We start from the raw sequence: 18,873 nt of genomic DNA, 5'->3' as shown, positions 1-18,873 counted from the left end.
TAGCCTTTCTCATCTGTTAAGTGTTCCTAATGCAACCCTGGACACCTGTTGACCCAAGCCATCTAAGGCTAAAGATCCTCATCAGCTCTTTGTGCTTAACCTGCTCATGTCACCTTGCCAGTCTGACAGTTGCGGCTAACAGGGTAATTTGGAAACTCGTGTACATCTGCCTCATGTTTAAACAAAGACCACTGATTCACTGAGCTTTGTCATACATTTGAGTTATTTGAAAGAATTTATTACTGTAAATATTATTTATCTTATTTTTACCTCATTTTATTGTATCTATTTTACCTTATCTTTTTACCTCATTTTGGTTGTATTGCACTGCGGGTCGGAGACAAACGCAATTTCGATTCCACTGTATGTCTGGCATATTTTGAAATTGACAATAAAGTTGACTTTGACTTTGATGGGCAACATTAGCTGGAATCAATGTGATAACTTACAAATGAAGAAGTCATTTTCTTTGTTTTCCTCATGTTCATTTATTGGCAGGTGTACAACTTTCAACACTTAGAAAAAAAAATAACGGCACTTGGGTCTCCTTATGAAGGCCACAAGACAATATAGGTAATTGTTACATAAACCAGAGATTATATTATAAAACTAAAATCTTTTTGGACAATAACAAAAAAATAATACAATAGAAAATACAATATCATTCACAAATGATGACGATACAACAATTAACGTACATTCACTTCAAAATATATATTTGAGAGTTTTGTTTCAGGTCTAATCTGTAACATTCATCCACTTCAACAATATCACAAATCACGAGTAAAAAATATTTCACAACATTGAAGATAATGAATATCTTTTCAGCTTGATTTTACCATGGGTCTGTTCAAATGGGAAAGGCAAGATTTTAAAAAAGCACTGTGATAGTCTTACTGGTATCACTGGTATTATGCATGACAAGAAGAAATAAATGAAGTCTTAGCTAACGCTTACGTAAGTCGTAAAACTACTTTACTATTTCTGCAAGGGAATAAAAGCCTTTTGCACATAAACCAGTACTAAAGAACAAATAAAGTGCTACATTGAACTTTTCCAGTTGTATTCTACCTTTAAATGAAATATCCCGTCTGGATCAGAAGTGTAATTAAGGTTTGCCTTAAGCCCGCTCCATAGTTAAGGAATAGACATAACATTTGCCTGCTTTTAATCTTTCCAGTAACTCACTCCCACACATCACGCAACCAACTCACGTGTCAAAGGCAAACTGTCGGCGAGTCAGTGTATTTTTAGAAGAAGCAGAGTGCGTGCTGTCTGTGCGGGACTAAGGTGGATTTTCATTACCTCAAAGCTTGAGGTGAGTGTTAATTTAAGCTTGCTTGAGCGTTGGGGGGTGGGTTGGGGGGTGGGTTGGGGGGGGGGCTCTTGGAGAATGTGTTGGAATGAAGGTGTTGTATGGGCCTTTTTTTAGAAACAGTACCTTAAGGAACCTTTTACAAATACTCTTGTATTAAAGATTGAGTTCCTTAATTGTTGGAACACAGTGGCTCTCAGATTTCCCCTAGAAATGAAACAGCTGCTAATCACTGAGCGCGTCTGCAAACAAATAACTTTTTCAAGTGTGTTCACAAACTTTGAAATATTGAGTGAAAAATAACAGATTAAACAATATTGCAACATCATTTCCACAAACGTTATTCCAGTGAAAACAGACAGTAAAAAAAAAAGCTGAATGGATGGAAACCCGCTAATCTAAAGAGAGGCAGGTAAGTGAGTTTTAAGCGTTTGGCAGCCGCTCCTGACACATCTCCAAGGGCCGCTTAAACGCTCCCCTCCCAAACACTTCAACATTGCTTGGCAGCCAGGAGATCACATTCCCAGGGAAATAAGAGCTGCAGTTAGCCATAGACCTGATCTCCGCCGGCTTCAGAACGCGGTCCCAAATGTTCACTTGACTCAGCTCGCCCACAAAAGCCTGTCCGGCATCAAAGCGCCCGCCCACCACATCCTGCAAGGGCAATTAGACAGCAGGATGTAAACTTAAACAACAAATATTATGATGTATCCAAAGGTGATTAACTTCCTGAACACTGGGAGTATTTAAGGACCAGTCATTAAACTTTCAGGTTTAATTATTGTTATCATATTTTTGTCTTCAATGTTGCAAATGTCAAAGAACTTAGACGGCCCTATATTTGTTTAAACATGTTAATTTTGTAACTGGATTCTTATTAAGATTATAGAACCTTGATGCTTATCTTCTCCAAAGCTCTAGAGCTAAAATAAGACTAAATAAGTCAGGACAATGCCTGTGTAACTGTAAGTACACTCTGCTACTTCTATCTATAAGTAGGATGTAGTAGTCAGTTAACACTTGGTCGAATTTGACCTCAAGGTGAAGCTGATCAAAACATCAACCTTAAAAACTGTCGACTTTAAAATGTAGCCTCAATGGCGTAATCCTGAGAAGAAATAGACAGCCGTGTGTAATTTGTACTCACAAATCTGTGCGAAGGATTTATAAAACGTGATTTACGATGCATAATCCCTGCCCACACGTTTGAAATCAATGCCAAAGGTTTGGTCAATCCAGAACATTCACACAGGTTTGTAGGCAAAGAGTAGGCTATCTATGTAAGAATTTGCTAGCAGCCTTGGGAGGTTGTACTTTAGAGAGGAGTATTGTAGCTGAACGTTAAAACATGTATGCTAACATCCACACAAGGACCAGCGGATGTTAAGCATGTACAGTATAATGTTTGCATTGTTTTTTTTCTAGTTAGTTTCAAATGTTAACATGCTTAGATTGGTAATAGTCACTAAAACATACACATTTACTTGGATGGTTTTGATTGTGACACATTGAATATTTCATTTTTAGATTTTTAAGGTTTTGTATAGATCTATTCAAATGGCTATTCCTATGTATTTATTACATTGTCTAAATATTTGATGGTTTTGTACATCTCTGAATTGAATTGAACTTAGTTTGAAAGCACAGCTGAGGTTTAAAGGCTTTATATGCAATTTTTTGATCCAGTAGATGTCGCCCTTGAGCACCAGCATGAAACCAAAACAACTGGCGCTGCATTGTTGTGTTAGCATGCTAATGCTAGTGATCTTTATTATGCTCGTATCTTCACACTGCATGTAAATTTTGCTCTGAAATGAGCGTGATCTAGAAACACAGTTAATCAGTGAGTACAGTATGTTATTCTTCTTTTCTCTAGTCCCTCAATTAAACAACTTTTATACTCGAGGGGGGGAGTCAGCCGGCCGTCCTGGCGATGTAAACAAACTGAAGATAGGACTCTGAAAACTCTGAAAACATCACAGACAGTGGGACTCAGGTGTTACACCCATTGTAGACAGTCATGACTCACAGAGTTATTTTCAGAGGATATACTTGATTTCTATTACATTTAAGTGTGAAAAATCACATATAAAGCCTTTAAAGGAATGTCATTACATTTTATATATTTGGCCATTAAATATGTTGGCCAAACTACAATTTCGCTGCGATAATGCAGCCACTTAAGAAGGTCTTGAAATCTTAAAAGTGATTATGGTTCGTCCTAAGGGAGGCATTAATCAGTGAACCAAATTTAATACAAATCTTCCCAATAGTTCGGTAAACTTGAACTTTAAACCCACACATGTTAGCCTCATTGTAATAATATAAATGGTAGGGGATTCATTTAGGTTACTAGGATACATTATTGTCTGGGGACATGAATGTCTTTGGAAAACTTGGGTAGACTCAGACAAGTAAATATAGAGATACTTCCCTGGATAACTGACTACATTGATGACTAGTGGTGCTTGACATAAAAAGTCTGGGCATCTACAACCATTCTAAATATCATCCTCTGGGGACAATGAATTTAAGTACAAAGTTTCAAGCAATCCGTTTGCCAATTTTGAGTTGTTTCACTCTGGACCAAAGTGGTGGAAAACTTACCAGCAGACCAACAGTGCAATTCAATTGTTTAAAAAAAAAACATTCAATTTGAATTGTTGAATGCTACACGTCTCACTTTGAGCTTCACAAAACTTGACACGCTGATTAATTCTAACTCTACAGACAGGTCCTTCAGACACTTCAGGAGCCTCTGCCAATGATAAGTTTCCTGTTGTCTTATAAATGGATTCATCATGACAACCTGTCACCATCATCACTGCTGCTTCATGTCTGGTTTATTTTCCTGTTTCCACCGGCTGTTTGCTAAGGTGCTCCATAAACAACAGTACACTGAACTACTTGACAATGCGCTTTGAAGTTTTTTGGCTTTTGAAAATGTGAACATGCTGCGCTTCACATTTGACGCCTCATTGTCAGCATCTTTCACTGTCAATAATGTTAATATGGAAGACAAGCCATTAGTGATGTTGGCCTAATTCCAGGTAGGTGGTTGCTGTCTTCAATCATTACTAGAGCAAGAGATGACTTAATCTACACATACAAGCAGAAGTCTAACCACCGATGATGCTTTCTTACCTGTTCCTGCCCTAATATGATAACTCCCCCAGGTTTGATGGGGTGCCAGGCTGCCAGGTTGTCCCCACTTCCCAGCTTCTCGCCATCTTGGTACGCGTCCCATTGACCATCGCGTGTGGTCCAGGACATGCATATGTGGTGCCACCTCCCATCACGTACATCCAAAGGCAACTGGGCGACCTGTGGTCAGAATATGATGGGCTAAGTTATGGTTTATTTTCATTGCAATGCATAGCACATACTAAGTTGGTGAAAGTATCAATAAGGAAGGCTTGGATTAAGTTGAAGCTCCCACTGACATTTGGGAGATCAACCATACAGGTTTAATAGTTTTGGCACACTAAGAAATGACTCGCCTTGTCATTAATCAGCAGCTCTATTGGGTTGTTTCCCCATTCAATCAGCACAATCTCGTTTGCTTGCCCTGGGACTCCGTAGGAGAAGGGAGTTCCAATGCCAGGACTGGCACTGGACTTGATCCACATGCAGAGTGTGAAGGCGTACATCTCGGGCAGACTCTTGGTGATTCGGCCGTACAGGTAGTTGGTCCGCTGGGGAAGGGAAAGCTTGAACTGCTCAGGGGACTTGTAGTCTCCTCCTCCTGTGATGAGACAGACAGAGAGGTTAGATGTGCTCATAGCGTTTTAATGTCATCATTGTTGCCTACATATAAAAGCAAAGAAACGTCAGCACTTCTTCCTATTAGGCTTAAAACAGCCTCAACAAAGGCCTCTTTTATGTGACACATTTGCATTTCTGTAACCTCTGATTCATCAGACCCTCTCAATCTTTGTTTGCCTGTGTGTATAGTAAACTAGGTAACATTGACAAACCAGACAGATCCTGATTCAAAACGATGCAGAAAACTAGTCCATGCATTTGTTACTTTCTAGACTAGAATAATGCAAATACAAATTAGGATGCGGACCTTAAAGTCTCTTAAGACTCCTCAGCTTCTAGAAAATTGATCTGTAGTAGAATTTAAAATCATTCCCATCACTCACAAAGCTCTTAATGTTCACCATCACATTGTGAAGAGCATGTTGTTGGGCCTATCAGTCAGTACTATGGGAGGTAGAGCCTTCACTTATCAGGCCCCTCTCCTTTGGAATCATATACCAGTCATGGTCCAGGAGGCAGACACTCACTCATAGTTTAAGAGTAGGCTTGAAACCTTCCTTTTTGCTTAAGCTTGTAGTTAGGGCAGGCTCATGTTTGCCTTGGACTGGATAGTCATTCTGCTACAGGATTGGACGTCACCTCCTTCTCCTTCCCTCTCTTTCTTTATCTGCATGCATTCATGTGCTATTATTGCATGCCACTACCCTAATATCTTCCCTGATGTTTTGTTGTCTCCTTACAGGTTTCTGTGGAACCTTGTTAACTGCGGCAGCACTTACCACCTCAATCGTTATTATCATTCATACTTATATTTTCATTATTTAAGTCATTATTGTTAATGGTCATATTCCTTCAATTATTATTGATATTGAAACTATATTGCGTTTTCATTTGTCTCTATATCTCTCCCTGTCTCTTTCTCTGCCCATCCATTGCTCTTCACCTATCCTGCTAGAGCTTTCTGCCTGTTAATTTTCCAAGAATTGGTTATTGGTGGTTTAAATTGAAAACAATACAGCACCCTCACTTTATATATCTATTCATGAAAATATGTTTCAGACAAAGTTGCAGCTGTTGCAACCCACTCAGACAGCACTCCACCTTTCTCCAGCTCACTGATCCTCTCCACCAGTGCGTTCAGCGTGCTCTCAGTCTTCATCCTGTAGGCAGCCGTGGCGTTAGACAGCATGCTCTTCTGCTCCTCCAGGTTGTTGACCTTCTTCAGGAGCTGCTTTTCCAACTGGCTGAGTCGACGCTGCAGCAGGTCGCGAAGCTCGCTGGGGAACGAGGCGCCGGAAACGTTGGCCCGCATCTGCTGTTGCTAATGAAAGAGTGAGGTTACAAAATCAGCAGGAAGTGCACAAAGATGACCAGATGATACGATAAACCCCTGAGGACTGAAAGTGATGCCTTACATCACCGATTGTTCTGCATGACTCCACTGCAAATGTTATCCAACACTTTGGAAAATGGTGTTAAGCTTTGTTTTCTTACCCCTCGACTTTATTATCCATGTCACTAATTAAGCCTCAGCTAGTGCTTTTATGTAATGTAAAGCACCGGATTTGCCATCCTTTTTCAGAAGAAAACGTAAAAAAAGACACTTTGAAGAAAGACTTTTGGGAAGATATTTTTCATGCTTTTTACTTTTTGCGCTTGTCTGATTTCTCTCGGCATAAAGCTACTCAATAGGAAGTTCAAGGCTAATCAGAGTCTCGCTTGATCTCCACAATACCTACTCTAATGGTTTCCTGGAAGTGCCTATTGCTGAGCGTTGGGTCGACAAGATAAGCTTTTAAATCCTTGGATAAAATCAAACCTGGCTTTTACGCGTGGGCATGGCGCCACATGTTTCCCTTTTGCGCAATTGTTTCCGACTTACCTCCAAGTTCTCCAACCGGTCCTTGAGCCCTTGCATGGTTTTCCGAAGACTGTCAATGGTGTCATTTGGATCCCTGGGAACATCCCCCATTGTGTTTTGCTTGTCTTTTCCCCAGGAACCCGCCTTGTCGTACCTCCTGTCGTCAGTGGCGGACGCGCAGAGAGACAGCTTGGTGGTGAGCTCGTTGATGGTGCCTTGCTGTTTGGAAATATTTTCCTTCTGCTGTAGGATAGTCTCTCGCAGCTGCATAACGGTGTTTCTGAGCTCTTCTTCTTGACCGCCGGTGTTAAGCTCCGGTAAGAGAGTAACGGGACAACTGGCATCGCCGCTGATGGGAACTGCCCTGCAAATGTACCTCTTTCCATCGTCCGGTTGTCCACTCGCCTGTCGACTGCAAACCAGTGCACAAAAACACAACAATCCATACAAAACTGAGAACATACCTGCGTGCATAAAAGGAAGTCAAGAAAAAAAGTGGAAAGCAAATAAATAGGAAATCCAGTCTCAAATTTGGTGCGTAAAAACGTTCCCCGAAACGTCTACCTAGTAAAACACCACGTGTTGGCCTATCTAATTCTATAATAGTAGCGCCATCACTAACACATAAAATTAAGAAAATTCTGAGCAGAAAATCCGATCAGTGGAGCCTGTAAGCCCGGTTAATGTGGCTTGTGTTAAAGGGACTATTCCTGGTTCCAACAGAGCGCAATGTGTGGTGCTGATCGGACAGCTCCTCTTAGAAAAGAGGATTACCAAAAAAAAGTGTCTGTGGAAGCTCCCGGATTGGTTGTAGTAGGCTGACGTCACCGCCCTGTTTGTTCAAATACCTTGGTTCAAATACCTGTTTGTTTATTTATCTGGAAAGTTCATTAAATAATGAACAGTGAGTTAGTTTTATCAAATTGGTTAAGTCAATGAGGTTGCCACAGGGATCGGAAATGTGTGATTGGTTTTCTTGATGCGTCTAATTTCATATCCCCATGTTTATAATGTCAAACATTTTTGTTTAGAACAACATTTTAAAAATAAGTTGTATCCATCCGTCGTCTTCAGGTTTAGGTATGAAGCAGGAAGAGGGGGTTGGTAAAAAAGGTAAACATGACCAATTGAATAAAGAAATAGGTATAAGACAATTGGGCACTAATACAGCTTGGCTGTACATAGTACATAATCATGTTGCATCAGACACATTGGCCCAGAGTACACATTACAACACCTATAGGTGACACAGTGTGTGGTGTGTGTGTGTGTGACTGGTTTAAGAGAAATAATTATGTTTAAAGCATTTATTTAAAAACAGGTCTTACAAAAAGTCCTTGTTTGAGAGAATTATACTTTTAGTAGATGGCCTTTTTCATCCACTGTGAGTCCTGTCTGCAAACACATACTTTACATAGAAAGTAGTCCACTTTAACAAATGCAATCTGAATGTTTAAATATTGGTCAGATGCTGCTTAATTTCTGCCACTCCAACCAGCATCTGTCTGCTATAAGGCTGGGTTTCCTGTAATCAATGGAAAATGTCCACTACTAAAAACAATCATAGTCAACTTCAGTTGGGCTCAAAGGCATCAGAGAGGCCATTGAGTGGACAGAAATAACAGACTGCATGGTTTTGAAGTTTTGACACAATAAATTAAATACAAATCCAATTCTCAGTCTAGATCCACAAAGGGATAAAAAAACATATTTACTTATTTAAAAACACAAGGTTTAGTGTTACCTGGTCTTAGATTGGTTAGCAAGCAGACCATATAATAATAATAATAATAAAGTTTATTTATATAGCACTTTTCGCAGACAAAGGTCACAAAGTGCTTTACATCAACAAAAAACAACAACAGCATACATACAATGAAAGAAGAAGAAAAAAAAAAGAGTACGTCATTGACGACATTATAAAATCCTGCTATAACCAGGAACAATAATTGGCACAATAAAACATAGATGAGTAGGTACACTGGGTGGACCTGATTACCCATAGGCCTGTCTGAACATTAACGTTTTTAATTGTTTTTCAAAAGACTCAACAGAGTCAGAAATATAGGCCTACTACAGCTATAGTCTTGAAATTTAAAAATATAGTAGGCCATCCAGAACCTGAAAAATGACTGTATGCAGCAAAGCAAATGATGGAAAATCTGACATGTAATTAACTTTCCATGTAAGCGTTTATCATTTGGGGTTAAGGCCAGATATCAGTATAAAATGCTTTTGTTCACCACAGTTGATTCAATCACATTTTATATACATTTGACACCACAATTAAAGTTTCAATGCCTTTTAAATATACAACTCTAAGTTTCCAATCAGTCATTAACGTCATTCTAAATGTAGGTCAGTCGCTTCAATAAAGCAAGCAGTGAAGAAACAGGAGGTGGTGGTAAACAATTAGCACTAGCTGCCTGCCTGGCTGTGAAAGGTCAATAAAGCCTGGAGTGCAGACTGGAAGACACACCACTGTGCTTTGAACATGACGTCCAACCATGCCCCAAACACACAGCCAATCAGTGAGGATGTGGAGACAGAAGAAGCTGTCGGCTGATATTCACTGAACACAAATGGTTCAATATAAAACAACAAAAGATGTAGTTGTAAGGATTCTAATTTGTTTTGGATAATGATTAAATCAAAACGTCAATAAAGACACTCTTATTCAAGGATTTACATTTGAAGTAGTTTCCTTAGGAGACTATAGTTTCAGTTCACCTCATATCAATGAATATGAATTCTTGTTGGAGGCGTACAGAGCCCTAACTTTACTGAAACAGCATAAACATTGTTTATTATAACGTGTTTGAGTGGTCCTTCTTTTAACATTACCGTTATTATGAATAGTTGAGTTCCAACATTGGGGTCAGGCTAAGGTCCTGAAATAAATATAATGGTCTGGGGATGATTGGTGGTGGAGAACCAGAAAGAAGGTTCTGTGATTTTTTTTTCAGGATAACCGAACTGTTAAAATAAAACACTTCATACCTGAGGATTGTAAAATGGAAATGTCTCAACCCATAGACATCAAAAACATGCAGCCCAAACAGCTATTTTATAAAGCTATAAGCATACAATTATTTAAATTACTTTTAATCAACGTATGAGCCTCTAATATGTTTGTATGTCTAAAATTAAGAGAAGAAGTGCTTTGAGTGGAAAACACATGCAGAAGAGTAGGTGTAGGAAACAGGGAATGCTGAAGTATACCAAAACATCAAAATTGAATATACTTATACTTATACCTTATCTTATCTTATAAATTCAAAACGTATAATTGACTTTCCACCACTGTTAATGTCCACTTTCATATTAGATAATCATGTTTAAGTGCAATGTTTGCAATTATTCATTCCATCTTCATTACCTGTAAATTGTCCAGTGCTAAAATATGTATTTTATCTTTAAATATGTATTTCTGTTATCTTTTGAAGATAATGAATCATATAAATTCTATGTGGATTGAATGAGCAAGTACATTGTGAAAACAGATGATTTAATAAACTTCCAATAATATTCCAATATGATTTTGAATGACTTTGGAAAAACAATGAAGAAAGGAGGGAAGGAAGGAAGGAAAGAAGGAATGAAGGAAATAGAAAGAAAGAAAACAGTTAAAAAGACAGAAAGAGATATAAAGAAAAAGCTAAGAAAGAAACAGACTGCAGGTGGTTCTGACAGCAGTAAGTGATCATCAACATCGTGTATTTGATGTACATAGGGTTTTGTAGCTTTGCAAAGCTTGTTCAAACCTTCAGACCTTTCTCCAACAAAGTTCACCATCACACATTTTTCTGGCAACAGGTGGAACACCAAAGTCCAATGTAAACTCCACATGATAACACATCAGCTCCTGGGAATGAAAAACAAACAAAACAATAACTGGGATTACTCTGGGTACAGCACATGATAATATTAACATCTCCTATAACACACATGTTCTGTGTATCTAGCAGAGATCATGTGTGTGAAAAGAGTGAATGTGCATGGGGGCTTTGAGTGCATGAATGGATTTTCAGGGTATTGTTGATGATTCAGACTCAGCCTCAAGAAGAGTGCACTTATTTCTATATGAGAAATAAAGCCGGGGTGCATGGTGTGGCTTCATCATAAGGGCATCAGCAGCAGCAACAGTTTGTGAGAAACACAAATCTAATGGACAGATGAGAGGTTCTGCAAAACCGGAGAACCAGTGTGTCATCCACTCTCCCCTCTTAGAATAAAGCCCCCATCACAAAAAACCCCCACCTATGAAACAATCCCGACAGTGCAATAAGCCTGAGACAAACATCTTTTAGCAGATCATTACTAGTTAGGGAGCAGAGAGGCAGAGAGAGAATGAAAATGTCACACTATGTGTCAAATTAGCTTGTGTATTATAGACGATGTTTAGTGAAAGGAACATCTCATTCTGCAGTCCTCTGCCACTGGGTTCACTCCATGGAAGAGGAGGCTGTGAAGGAGAGAGTTGTGAATTAAAACCCATTAGCAGAGCAAGCAGGCAGCAGACAGGCGGGATGGATCGGGCAAGATAAATAATGAGCATCTTTCAACCAGACTTCATTGTTTCCAAAGCCATTAAAAGGAGCGTTATGAAACAAATCTCAAGCCCTGTGGCCACATCATACACTTTCATTATGAGTCACAGTGTGTGTATGACCACAAATTAGCATCAAATCTTAATATGAATCAAATAAACATCTTTAACATGACCATAAAAAGGTAATCCACTGCAAAAAGAAAAAGAAAAAAGTGAATTGGTTTGACTGGCATAAAGGAGGAGAAAAAAAACAGTCTTGTGTAGAATCAATGAAAATCAAAACAACCATTGAACAAAACATCTATACTTGTTTTTTCTTAATTATGTTTTAACCATAGACTGAAAATATTATGGTTTTAACAGAGAAACAAGAAGAACAAGTGACAATAAACCTGAAAATACTGTTAAATATGTCATATTAAGATTTAAAATATTTTGAATTACCTTTAGTTTTTAGACATATTCCATGCGAAAATACTGAAAACAATAAAAACAACAATAACAACACAAAACTGCACTTTTCAGACTGAAAAGTGCAAACTGGCACATATAGATGTTGCACAGTGTTCTTTTTTGAGTTAAAATGTAAAATCTATGAATATCATGATATAAGATGTACTTCATTTTTTTCTTATTAAGAGTTTTATGTGAAGGTATCATTACAACTTAACTGTTCAAAGTGGCAGAGTATACAGACCCATTATTCTCCTTTGGTGGACTGACATCTTGTGGTGAAGAAAAAACAATGCAATCCAATGCCAGCTTGTAAAAAAGAAGAAGGAAAAGTTGCTGAATAAATTCATCTAATTATGTTGTAGATGCCTACAATTCCATCTCGTCCATCCTTAATTATTCTCATGTCCGAATTATAAATTGATAATGAGAATTCTACGATTTGCATCTTGTGAAAAATCCATCTAACATGTCATTTTACTGAAAATTCAGCTTTTGAATTAATTTTTAATTTTAATTAATTAACACCCAAATCACTCATTAGAGGAACACACTCATTATCGATGATCTTATTAATATGGTCACTCCAGAATCTCTGACTTGAATCAGTCTTCATAAATATGAAATCATAAGAACAGCAAATGGAAGATTTTTTTTCCAACCAGACACCACAGAAATGTTTACTTATGATTGATAATGGTTATAATCTTGCAATTACTTTAAAGCAATATATTGAAAGTGTAACAAATACCAAAATACATGTTGTTTATAGATGTGCATTTTTGCACAAAACAACGACAGTTCCAATAAACCTCTGGATCACACTGATCGTATACTACCGCCAGTGTTTATGCGCAGTTACCCGCAAATTTACTTTCTCTGCTATTAACCCTGACGAAGAAGACCATCGAAAACGATGGTCTTATATCCACTCGTTTTCAATGGATATCATTCCGCCAGAACTATGATACAACGTTTTTGACAATAATCATATTACCTTTATACTGAACAATGGTTTTACAAGAGATATGTGCATGCTAAGGACAATTACGTGTTAAAATATTGTATTTAAGCATTCAAACGAAAATATAATGCAAGTGGAGGTTAACGCGGACGGATATACTTGTTTTTGTGCAGGTCTGAGCAGCAGCGCGGCGGGTCTAGAGCGAGCGACAGTTTCCTGTCTGTGCTGCACGGTGAGTACAAACTGTTCGACTTTTCTTACAAACACACGCGAAAGGATATGTAATTTTCACAACCTTGTGCATGCGAATAGATTTGGGTCAGTTACTTGTCGGAGAAAATCTTCTTTTTTTTAAAGTTAGTCCCCATTCCCTCCTTTAAACAGAGTTTAATGTGAAGGGATGCTCGGGCGCTTTCTTTCTTTGGGGAAGCTAACTCGTTAGCCTACCGTTGCTACCGTGTTCTGCAAAATATATACATTTTAATTATTTTTTGTCTTCATCTAGTGAACAAATACGCAATTTCGGACTATTAATAATCCAATTAATCCAATTTTGACCCTATAGAGCATTTTTTTAATTCACAAGGACTATCGGAGTGAACAAAAATGATGCTAACTGCTGCCTGTGATGATGTCATCACTGTGCGCCCGTTGGGAGGCATGTTTGTGTCTGTTACCGGTTTGTTACTCAAACTCTTCAAATTCCTGTTTCAGCTGTAATATATGTTCTGTGATATCAGAGATAAACAAAGTGTTTGACAACTAGCGGTGTTGTTTTGTTCATCCCCTCTCCACAGTGTGCATGATATCCCACTGAGTGCTGTGCAGGCTGCTGTCTGCCTCCTTTCCCCCCACAGCAGTCCAGTCTTCCCCGGCTGCCACCATGGCCTTTGTGCCAGCACCGAGCCCCACTGTGGTGGATCAGACTACACTCATGAAGAAGTACCTGCAGTTTGTGGCAGCACTCACAGACGCCAACACACGTAAGTTTATTGACCTCCAGTATATGTATGCATACAGGTATGGTGCAGGTTCAGAACGTTACTAGCTGAAAGGATTATCTACACAACATTTAATACAAATTTACATCAATAACTACTTTTACACATTTATCTGGAATGATATTGAGCTTTTGTTTGTTTAAGCTTTCTTTTAGGGCTGGTGTCCTTCCTTAAAGTTTGATAAGATGATCAGATGTGTTATCAGTCTGAATAAAGCTTAGCCTATTTGGTCTTTGATATTCATGTCTGTATATTCCTGTAGAGAAAAAAACTATCTTGTTTTGTCTCTAATTTAAAAATCAGCGAAATATTTTATGTGACACAGGTGATATTTTCATTGCAACTTCTTTTCTGCTCAGTGTTAGCTATGTAAATGAAGGGTCAATTCGTTTACATCAATTTTTCAACCAAACAACCTGATGGACTACTGAGACACAAGTCCATTTTTAAAATCTCTCTCTGTTTATGGGGTTTTACTTTAGCTGTAGATGAGGCACTTGTGCTTACAATGGGCGATGTGATGAGAGCGATATGCTTTAGTCCAGTCAGAGGTACGTGTGTCTGAGAGAGTGCTTGTTTGTGTGTGAGTGTGAAAAGTACCTTTTGAACAACCTGGACGCTGAAAGTAAAACTGATAAGATCTGAGAATCCCCATTGAAAGTATGAAGTTTGGCCATAAAAAGTTGAAGTGTGTCATTAGCAGGTTTGATTAATGGTCATATTGTGTCTTTCAACTTTCAGCTGATGAGACTAAGCTGAAGATGATGCAGGAGGTCAGCGAGAACTTTGAGGTACGTTAGATGACTGCTGCACCCAGTGTGTAAATGATGGAGGAGATTAACGTCTTGGATCACTGCTGACGGATATTTAGAGGTTTAATAGATTCCACAAAAGTTTAAGGACATTTTTGTTTTTAACATAACCTAGAGGAGAAAAATCCTGAATATCTTCTATGCAAATGTTTTGATTATTGCTTATTTTCAATTTCCAAATAGCCTTAAAGATCTTGACCTTGCTCCTTTTCAGAACGTGACCTCTTCGCCTCAGTACTCCACCTTCTTGGAACACATCATCCCACGCTTCCTCACTTTTCTTCAGGATGGAGAGGTGCAGTTTCTACAAGAGAAACCTACACAGGTGTGTAGCTAAAGACAAGGTTTCACGCTTCCTCCTACGCTCATCAATTTTAACCTCTGCTTGAATGTTGGGACATCTGTACCGACTTGTCCACTGCAGCAGAAACACAAATCTGTTTAGAATTCCCAAACACATTTCACTTGGTATCATTACTGCAGTTGTAGACAAAAACTACTTGACCTACCTGCTATGAATCTTAACGCACACACATGTTATTGTCTTTATCGATACTGTTGAGAGGGATTTGAGCAAGTCAGTCAGCTTGATCATTAAACATCCCCTAAAATTAGTGCTCATGTTATTATATCAAATGGCCTAATTGTACTGAAAGCTTAACCCTTGTATTAAAATATTCTCCATTCTTCCTCATTCAGCAATTGAGGAAGCTGGTGCTGGAAATCATCCACCGCATTCCAACAAATGAACACCTTCGCCCTCACACCAAGAACATCCTGTCTGTGATGTTCCGCTTCCTAGAGGTATGATGGTTTCCCTTTAAAACAGAACATCTGATTATGCCACTCTTTGATCATCTTGTGTTTTGTTTTACGTCAAAACTGCACTGTGTTTATTTTTTCTCTCTCTCTTTTGCCGTCACAGATTGAAAGTGAGGAAAATGTCCTGATATGCCTGCGCATCATTATAGAGCTACACAAACAGTTTCGGCCTCCGATCTCTCAGGAGGTAAAACTCTCCTCCTCACTGCCTGAAGCAATACGTTGTCGTGAAATCACAAAAGTGAATTCAGCAGGACAAATGCAACTCAGAAATAAAGTGTCTCCTGTCATTGTTTATGAAGAAGATACAAATGAACATTGTCTGAAAGATGTTTTCTTATCCTTCTTTTTCTCAGATTCATCACTTCCTGGACTTTGTGAAGCAGATTTACAAAGACCTGCCTAAAGTAGTTGTAAGTATGTCCTGTCTGTCAGGTGACTCTGCTTTTAATGAAGAACCTTATGATTCTGATTTGATTTAGGTTGTTCTAAAAGCACTGAGTAACATGACATTTCTCCTCCTCTCTGCACTCCTCTCTCTCTAAATGTGTCTCAGTTTTCCTTTAACCCATGTCTCTGTGTGCTCCGACCAGGCCCGTTACTTTGAGAACCCGCAGGTGATCGCAGAGAACACGGTTCCCTCCCCGGAAATGGTTGGGATGATCACATCCGTTTTGGTCAAGACCGCACCGGAGAGGGAAGACAGCGAAACGAGAACAGTAAGTGAAACTACACCAGCAGACATGTTAAATGTCAGCGCAGTACTGTGTATAACCACTAGATGGTAGTAGAGCATCATGTTGCCAAACTAACAGAAGAAACCACTGCTTAAAAGAAAATGTTTAGTTACCCTTTTGGCTCTTTCAGCTGTGATTTAAAATAATTGTAACACCTTGATATATTTCATATTTATGTCAGTTAAACATGATCAAACACTGATTTAGAGTATAATTTTTGCTTAACTTCCTTAATTTCAAAATGGATCCAAATGTTGGATAACGGACAATTTTTCAACCAAACAACCTGATGGACTACTGAGACACAAGTCCATTTTTAAAATCTCTCTCTGTTTATGGGGTTTTACTTTAGCTGTAGATGAGGCACTTGTGCTTACAATGGGCGATGTGATGAGAGCGATATGCTTTAGTCCAGTCAGAGGTACGTGTGTCTGAGAGAGTGCTTGTTTGTGTGTGAGTGTGAAAAGTACCTTTTGAACAACCTGGACGCTGAAAGTAAAACTGATAAGATCTGAGAATCCCCATTGAAAGTATGAAGTTTGGCCATAAAAAGTTGAAGTGTGTCATTAGCAGGTTTGATTAATGGTCATATTGTGTCCTGTTGCATCATGTTGCCAAACTTACAGAAGAAACCACTGCTCAGAAGAAAATGTTTAGTTACCCTTAGACAAAAAAATATATCCAAGTGACAATTTTGGTCCTTTCAGCTGTGATATAAAATAATTGTAACACCTTGACATATTTCATATTTATGTCAGTTAAACATGATGAAACACTGATTTAGAGTATAATTTTTGCTTATCTTCCTTCATTTCAAAATGGATCCAAATGTTGGATAACAGACAATTTTTCACCCAAACAACCTGATGGACTACTGAGACACAAGTCCATCTTTAAAATCTCTCTCTGTTTATGGGGTTTTACTTTAGCTGTAGATGGATGCAGTTAGTGTCCAGCATCTGCGTCATTCAGTTCTTTTAGTCATCCTCATTATGTTACAACCCTTTTTTTTTTTTTTTTTTTTTTTCCTTCTGCCTCTAGCACACCATCATCCCACGGGGTTCATTGTCTCTGAAGGTCCTGGCAGAGCTGCCAATCATAGTGGTGCTGATGTACCAGGTTAGTGACGTCATCAAGAATATTCCTATAAAAATACCCATCTCTCTGTAACCGTCGCTGACGTGGTTCATGAGTTGTTGCAAAGTGTGTTTTCTGCTCTACGCCTTCTTAAAATGCAAAATCAATTCTTGTAATGGTTTGGATCACAAAGTTTAGAGTCAAATATTGTTTCTGCATCGTGGTGGAAGTAAAGCTGCCATATTTTTCAAACTGAGCTCTGCATTGAGATAAATGGATATGTGGAAGTTTTAACAAACCTAAACATCCATTTGAAAGAAGTTTACTAATAAATCACTTAAGCTGTTTAAAAAAAAAAGAAAGAAAAGGTGAGTTCAATTTATTCTGACTTGAACTGTGTTTGTTCTGTCCCCTCAGCTCTATAAGCTGAACATTCACAACGTGGTGTCAGAGTTTGTGCCCCTCATCATGAACACCATCATGCTGCAGGTGTCTCCTCAGGCCAGGTAGGATGTGTTTGTTTGTTTGTGTGTGTGTATGTCCCTGCAAGCTCATATGTCGGCCGTGCAAGCGTGCCTCAGACTTCTAAGTGTGCCTCAAACAAATTGAATTTTCACTTTACAGCCTTTAGAGTGATTTGGGAACATTAAAGAGAATTTTCTTTTTTTTTTCTTCCCCTCTTCCTCTCTAGCACTAAAGTTTGTTGGTAGTTTTGCGAGGCGCTTTGCCTGCCAAAGCCAGAGTTAAGATCCATTTGGGGAAGTTAAAATTGGAGAAATTGGCTTAGCAGGAGGTGAAACCTCAGGGTAGGATGAGGTTTTTTTTTTTTCTTTTTTTTTTTAGCATTTATAACAGGAAGGAAATGGAGCAGAGCTAATTTAGACAGAATACATCCACAGACTCCGGCAGGTAAAGAGAACGTTTTCTGACGTGCAGTAGCAGCTGTGACGCACAAAAAAAAAACAAGTCCACCATGTAGAACGCTCCGTATGTAAACTCACTATTTTAACCCTCTGTAATTGCCAACTGCTGCAGGTGTGCAGAATCATTGATGCCTTTGATGTCACTAAATGGCTTTGGTATGTTAATTGTGCTGTTTCCCTCTGCAGGCAACACAAGCTGTATAACAAGGAGCTGTATGCAGACTTCATTGCTGCGCAGATCAAGACTCTTTCATTTTTGGCTTACATCATCCGGATCTACCAGGTACACCAGTCTGATGGCTCTGTGTTTCATCACTGTGGATGAATAGTTTCAATGACTTACCTGGCTTTATTAGGAAATAGCTGTCACATCTATTTTAGCCTTCCCTTGCATCATTTTGCATCATTTACTTCTATCAGAAATCCTCTACAAGGGGGCATCACTTTAGCTAAGCTGGGTTGAGCATACGCCCAATATGCAGAGGCAAAGTCCTTGCTGGCTCTGGGTGAGACTCCAACCCTCAACCTTTTTTGGTTCATGACATCCCACTCTCTCCTCCATATTCCCTCTCTCTCTTCTGCTGTCCTGTC

The 18,873-nt window shown here is 38.8% G+C and overlaps 2 protein-coding genes across 3 annotated transcripts in view; one reads left to right on the top strand and one right to left on the bottom strand.

The window, feature by feature from the left end:
• Positions 1–418: 418 nt before the first annotated feature.
• On the bottom strand, positions 419–7,696 carry nptx2b (neuronal pentraxin IIb). Its single transcript, XM_061028703.1, has 5 exons — positions 6,963–7,696; positions 6,182–6,401; positions 4,816–5,060; positions 4,460–4,639; positions 419–1,969 (listed from the first exon to the last, which is right to left on the bottom strand). The coding sequence occupies exons 1-5, from the start codon at positions 7,413–7,415 to the stop codon at positions 1,739–1,741; spliced, it is 1,329 nt and encodes a 442-aa protein (XP_060884686.1). The 5' UTR covers positions 7,416–7,696; the 3' UTR covers positions 419–1,738.
• A 6,045-nt stretch (positions 7,697–13,741) lies between these two features.
• The window catches only part of trrap (transformation/transcription domain-associated protein), an 87,257-nt gene continuing 82,125 nt past the window's right edge, over positions 13,742–18,873 (top strand). For both annotated transcript variants that reach the window (XM_061027458.1, XM_061027459.1), the window contains exons 1-10: positions 13,742–13,893; positions 14,653–14,702; positions 14,938–15,048; positions 15,423–15,527; positions 15,649–15,732; positions 15,902–15,958; positions 16,139–16,264; positions 17,324–17,401; positions 17,777–17,865; positions 18,469–18,565. In XM_061027458.1, the coding sequence (XP_060883441.1) occupies positions 13,794–13,893; positions 14,653–14,702; positions 14,938–15,048; positions 15,423–15,527; positions 15,649–15,732; positions 15,902–15,958; positions 16,139–16,264; positions 17,324–17,401; positions 17,777–17,865; positions 18,469–18,565 (897 nt within the window). In that variant the 5' untranslated portion in view covers positions 13,742–13,793. The remainder of the gene's footprint in view (positions 13,894–14,652; positions 14,703–14,937; positions 15,049–15,422; positions 15,528–15,648; positions 15,733–15,901; positions 15,959–16,138; positions 16,265–17,323; positions 17,402–17,776; positions 17,866–18,468; positions 18,566–18,873) is intronic.

The sequence above is a fragment of the Labrus mixtus genome, chromosome 21, assembly GCF_963584025.1.
Source record: "Labrus mixtus chromosome 21, fLabMix1.1, whole genome shotgun sequence".
NCBI classification, from domain to species: Eukaryota; Metazoa; Chordata; class Actinopteri; order Labriformes; family Labridae; genus Labrus; species Labrus mixtus.
This window is presented reverse-complemented; position numbering and strand designations above follow the sequence as displayed.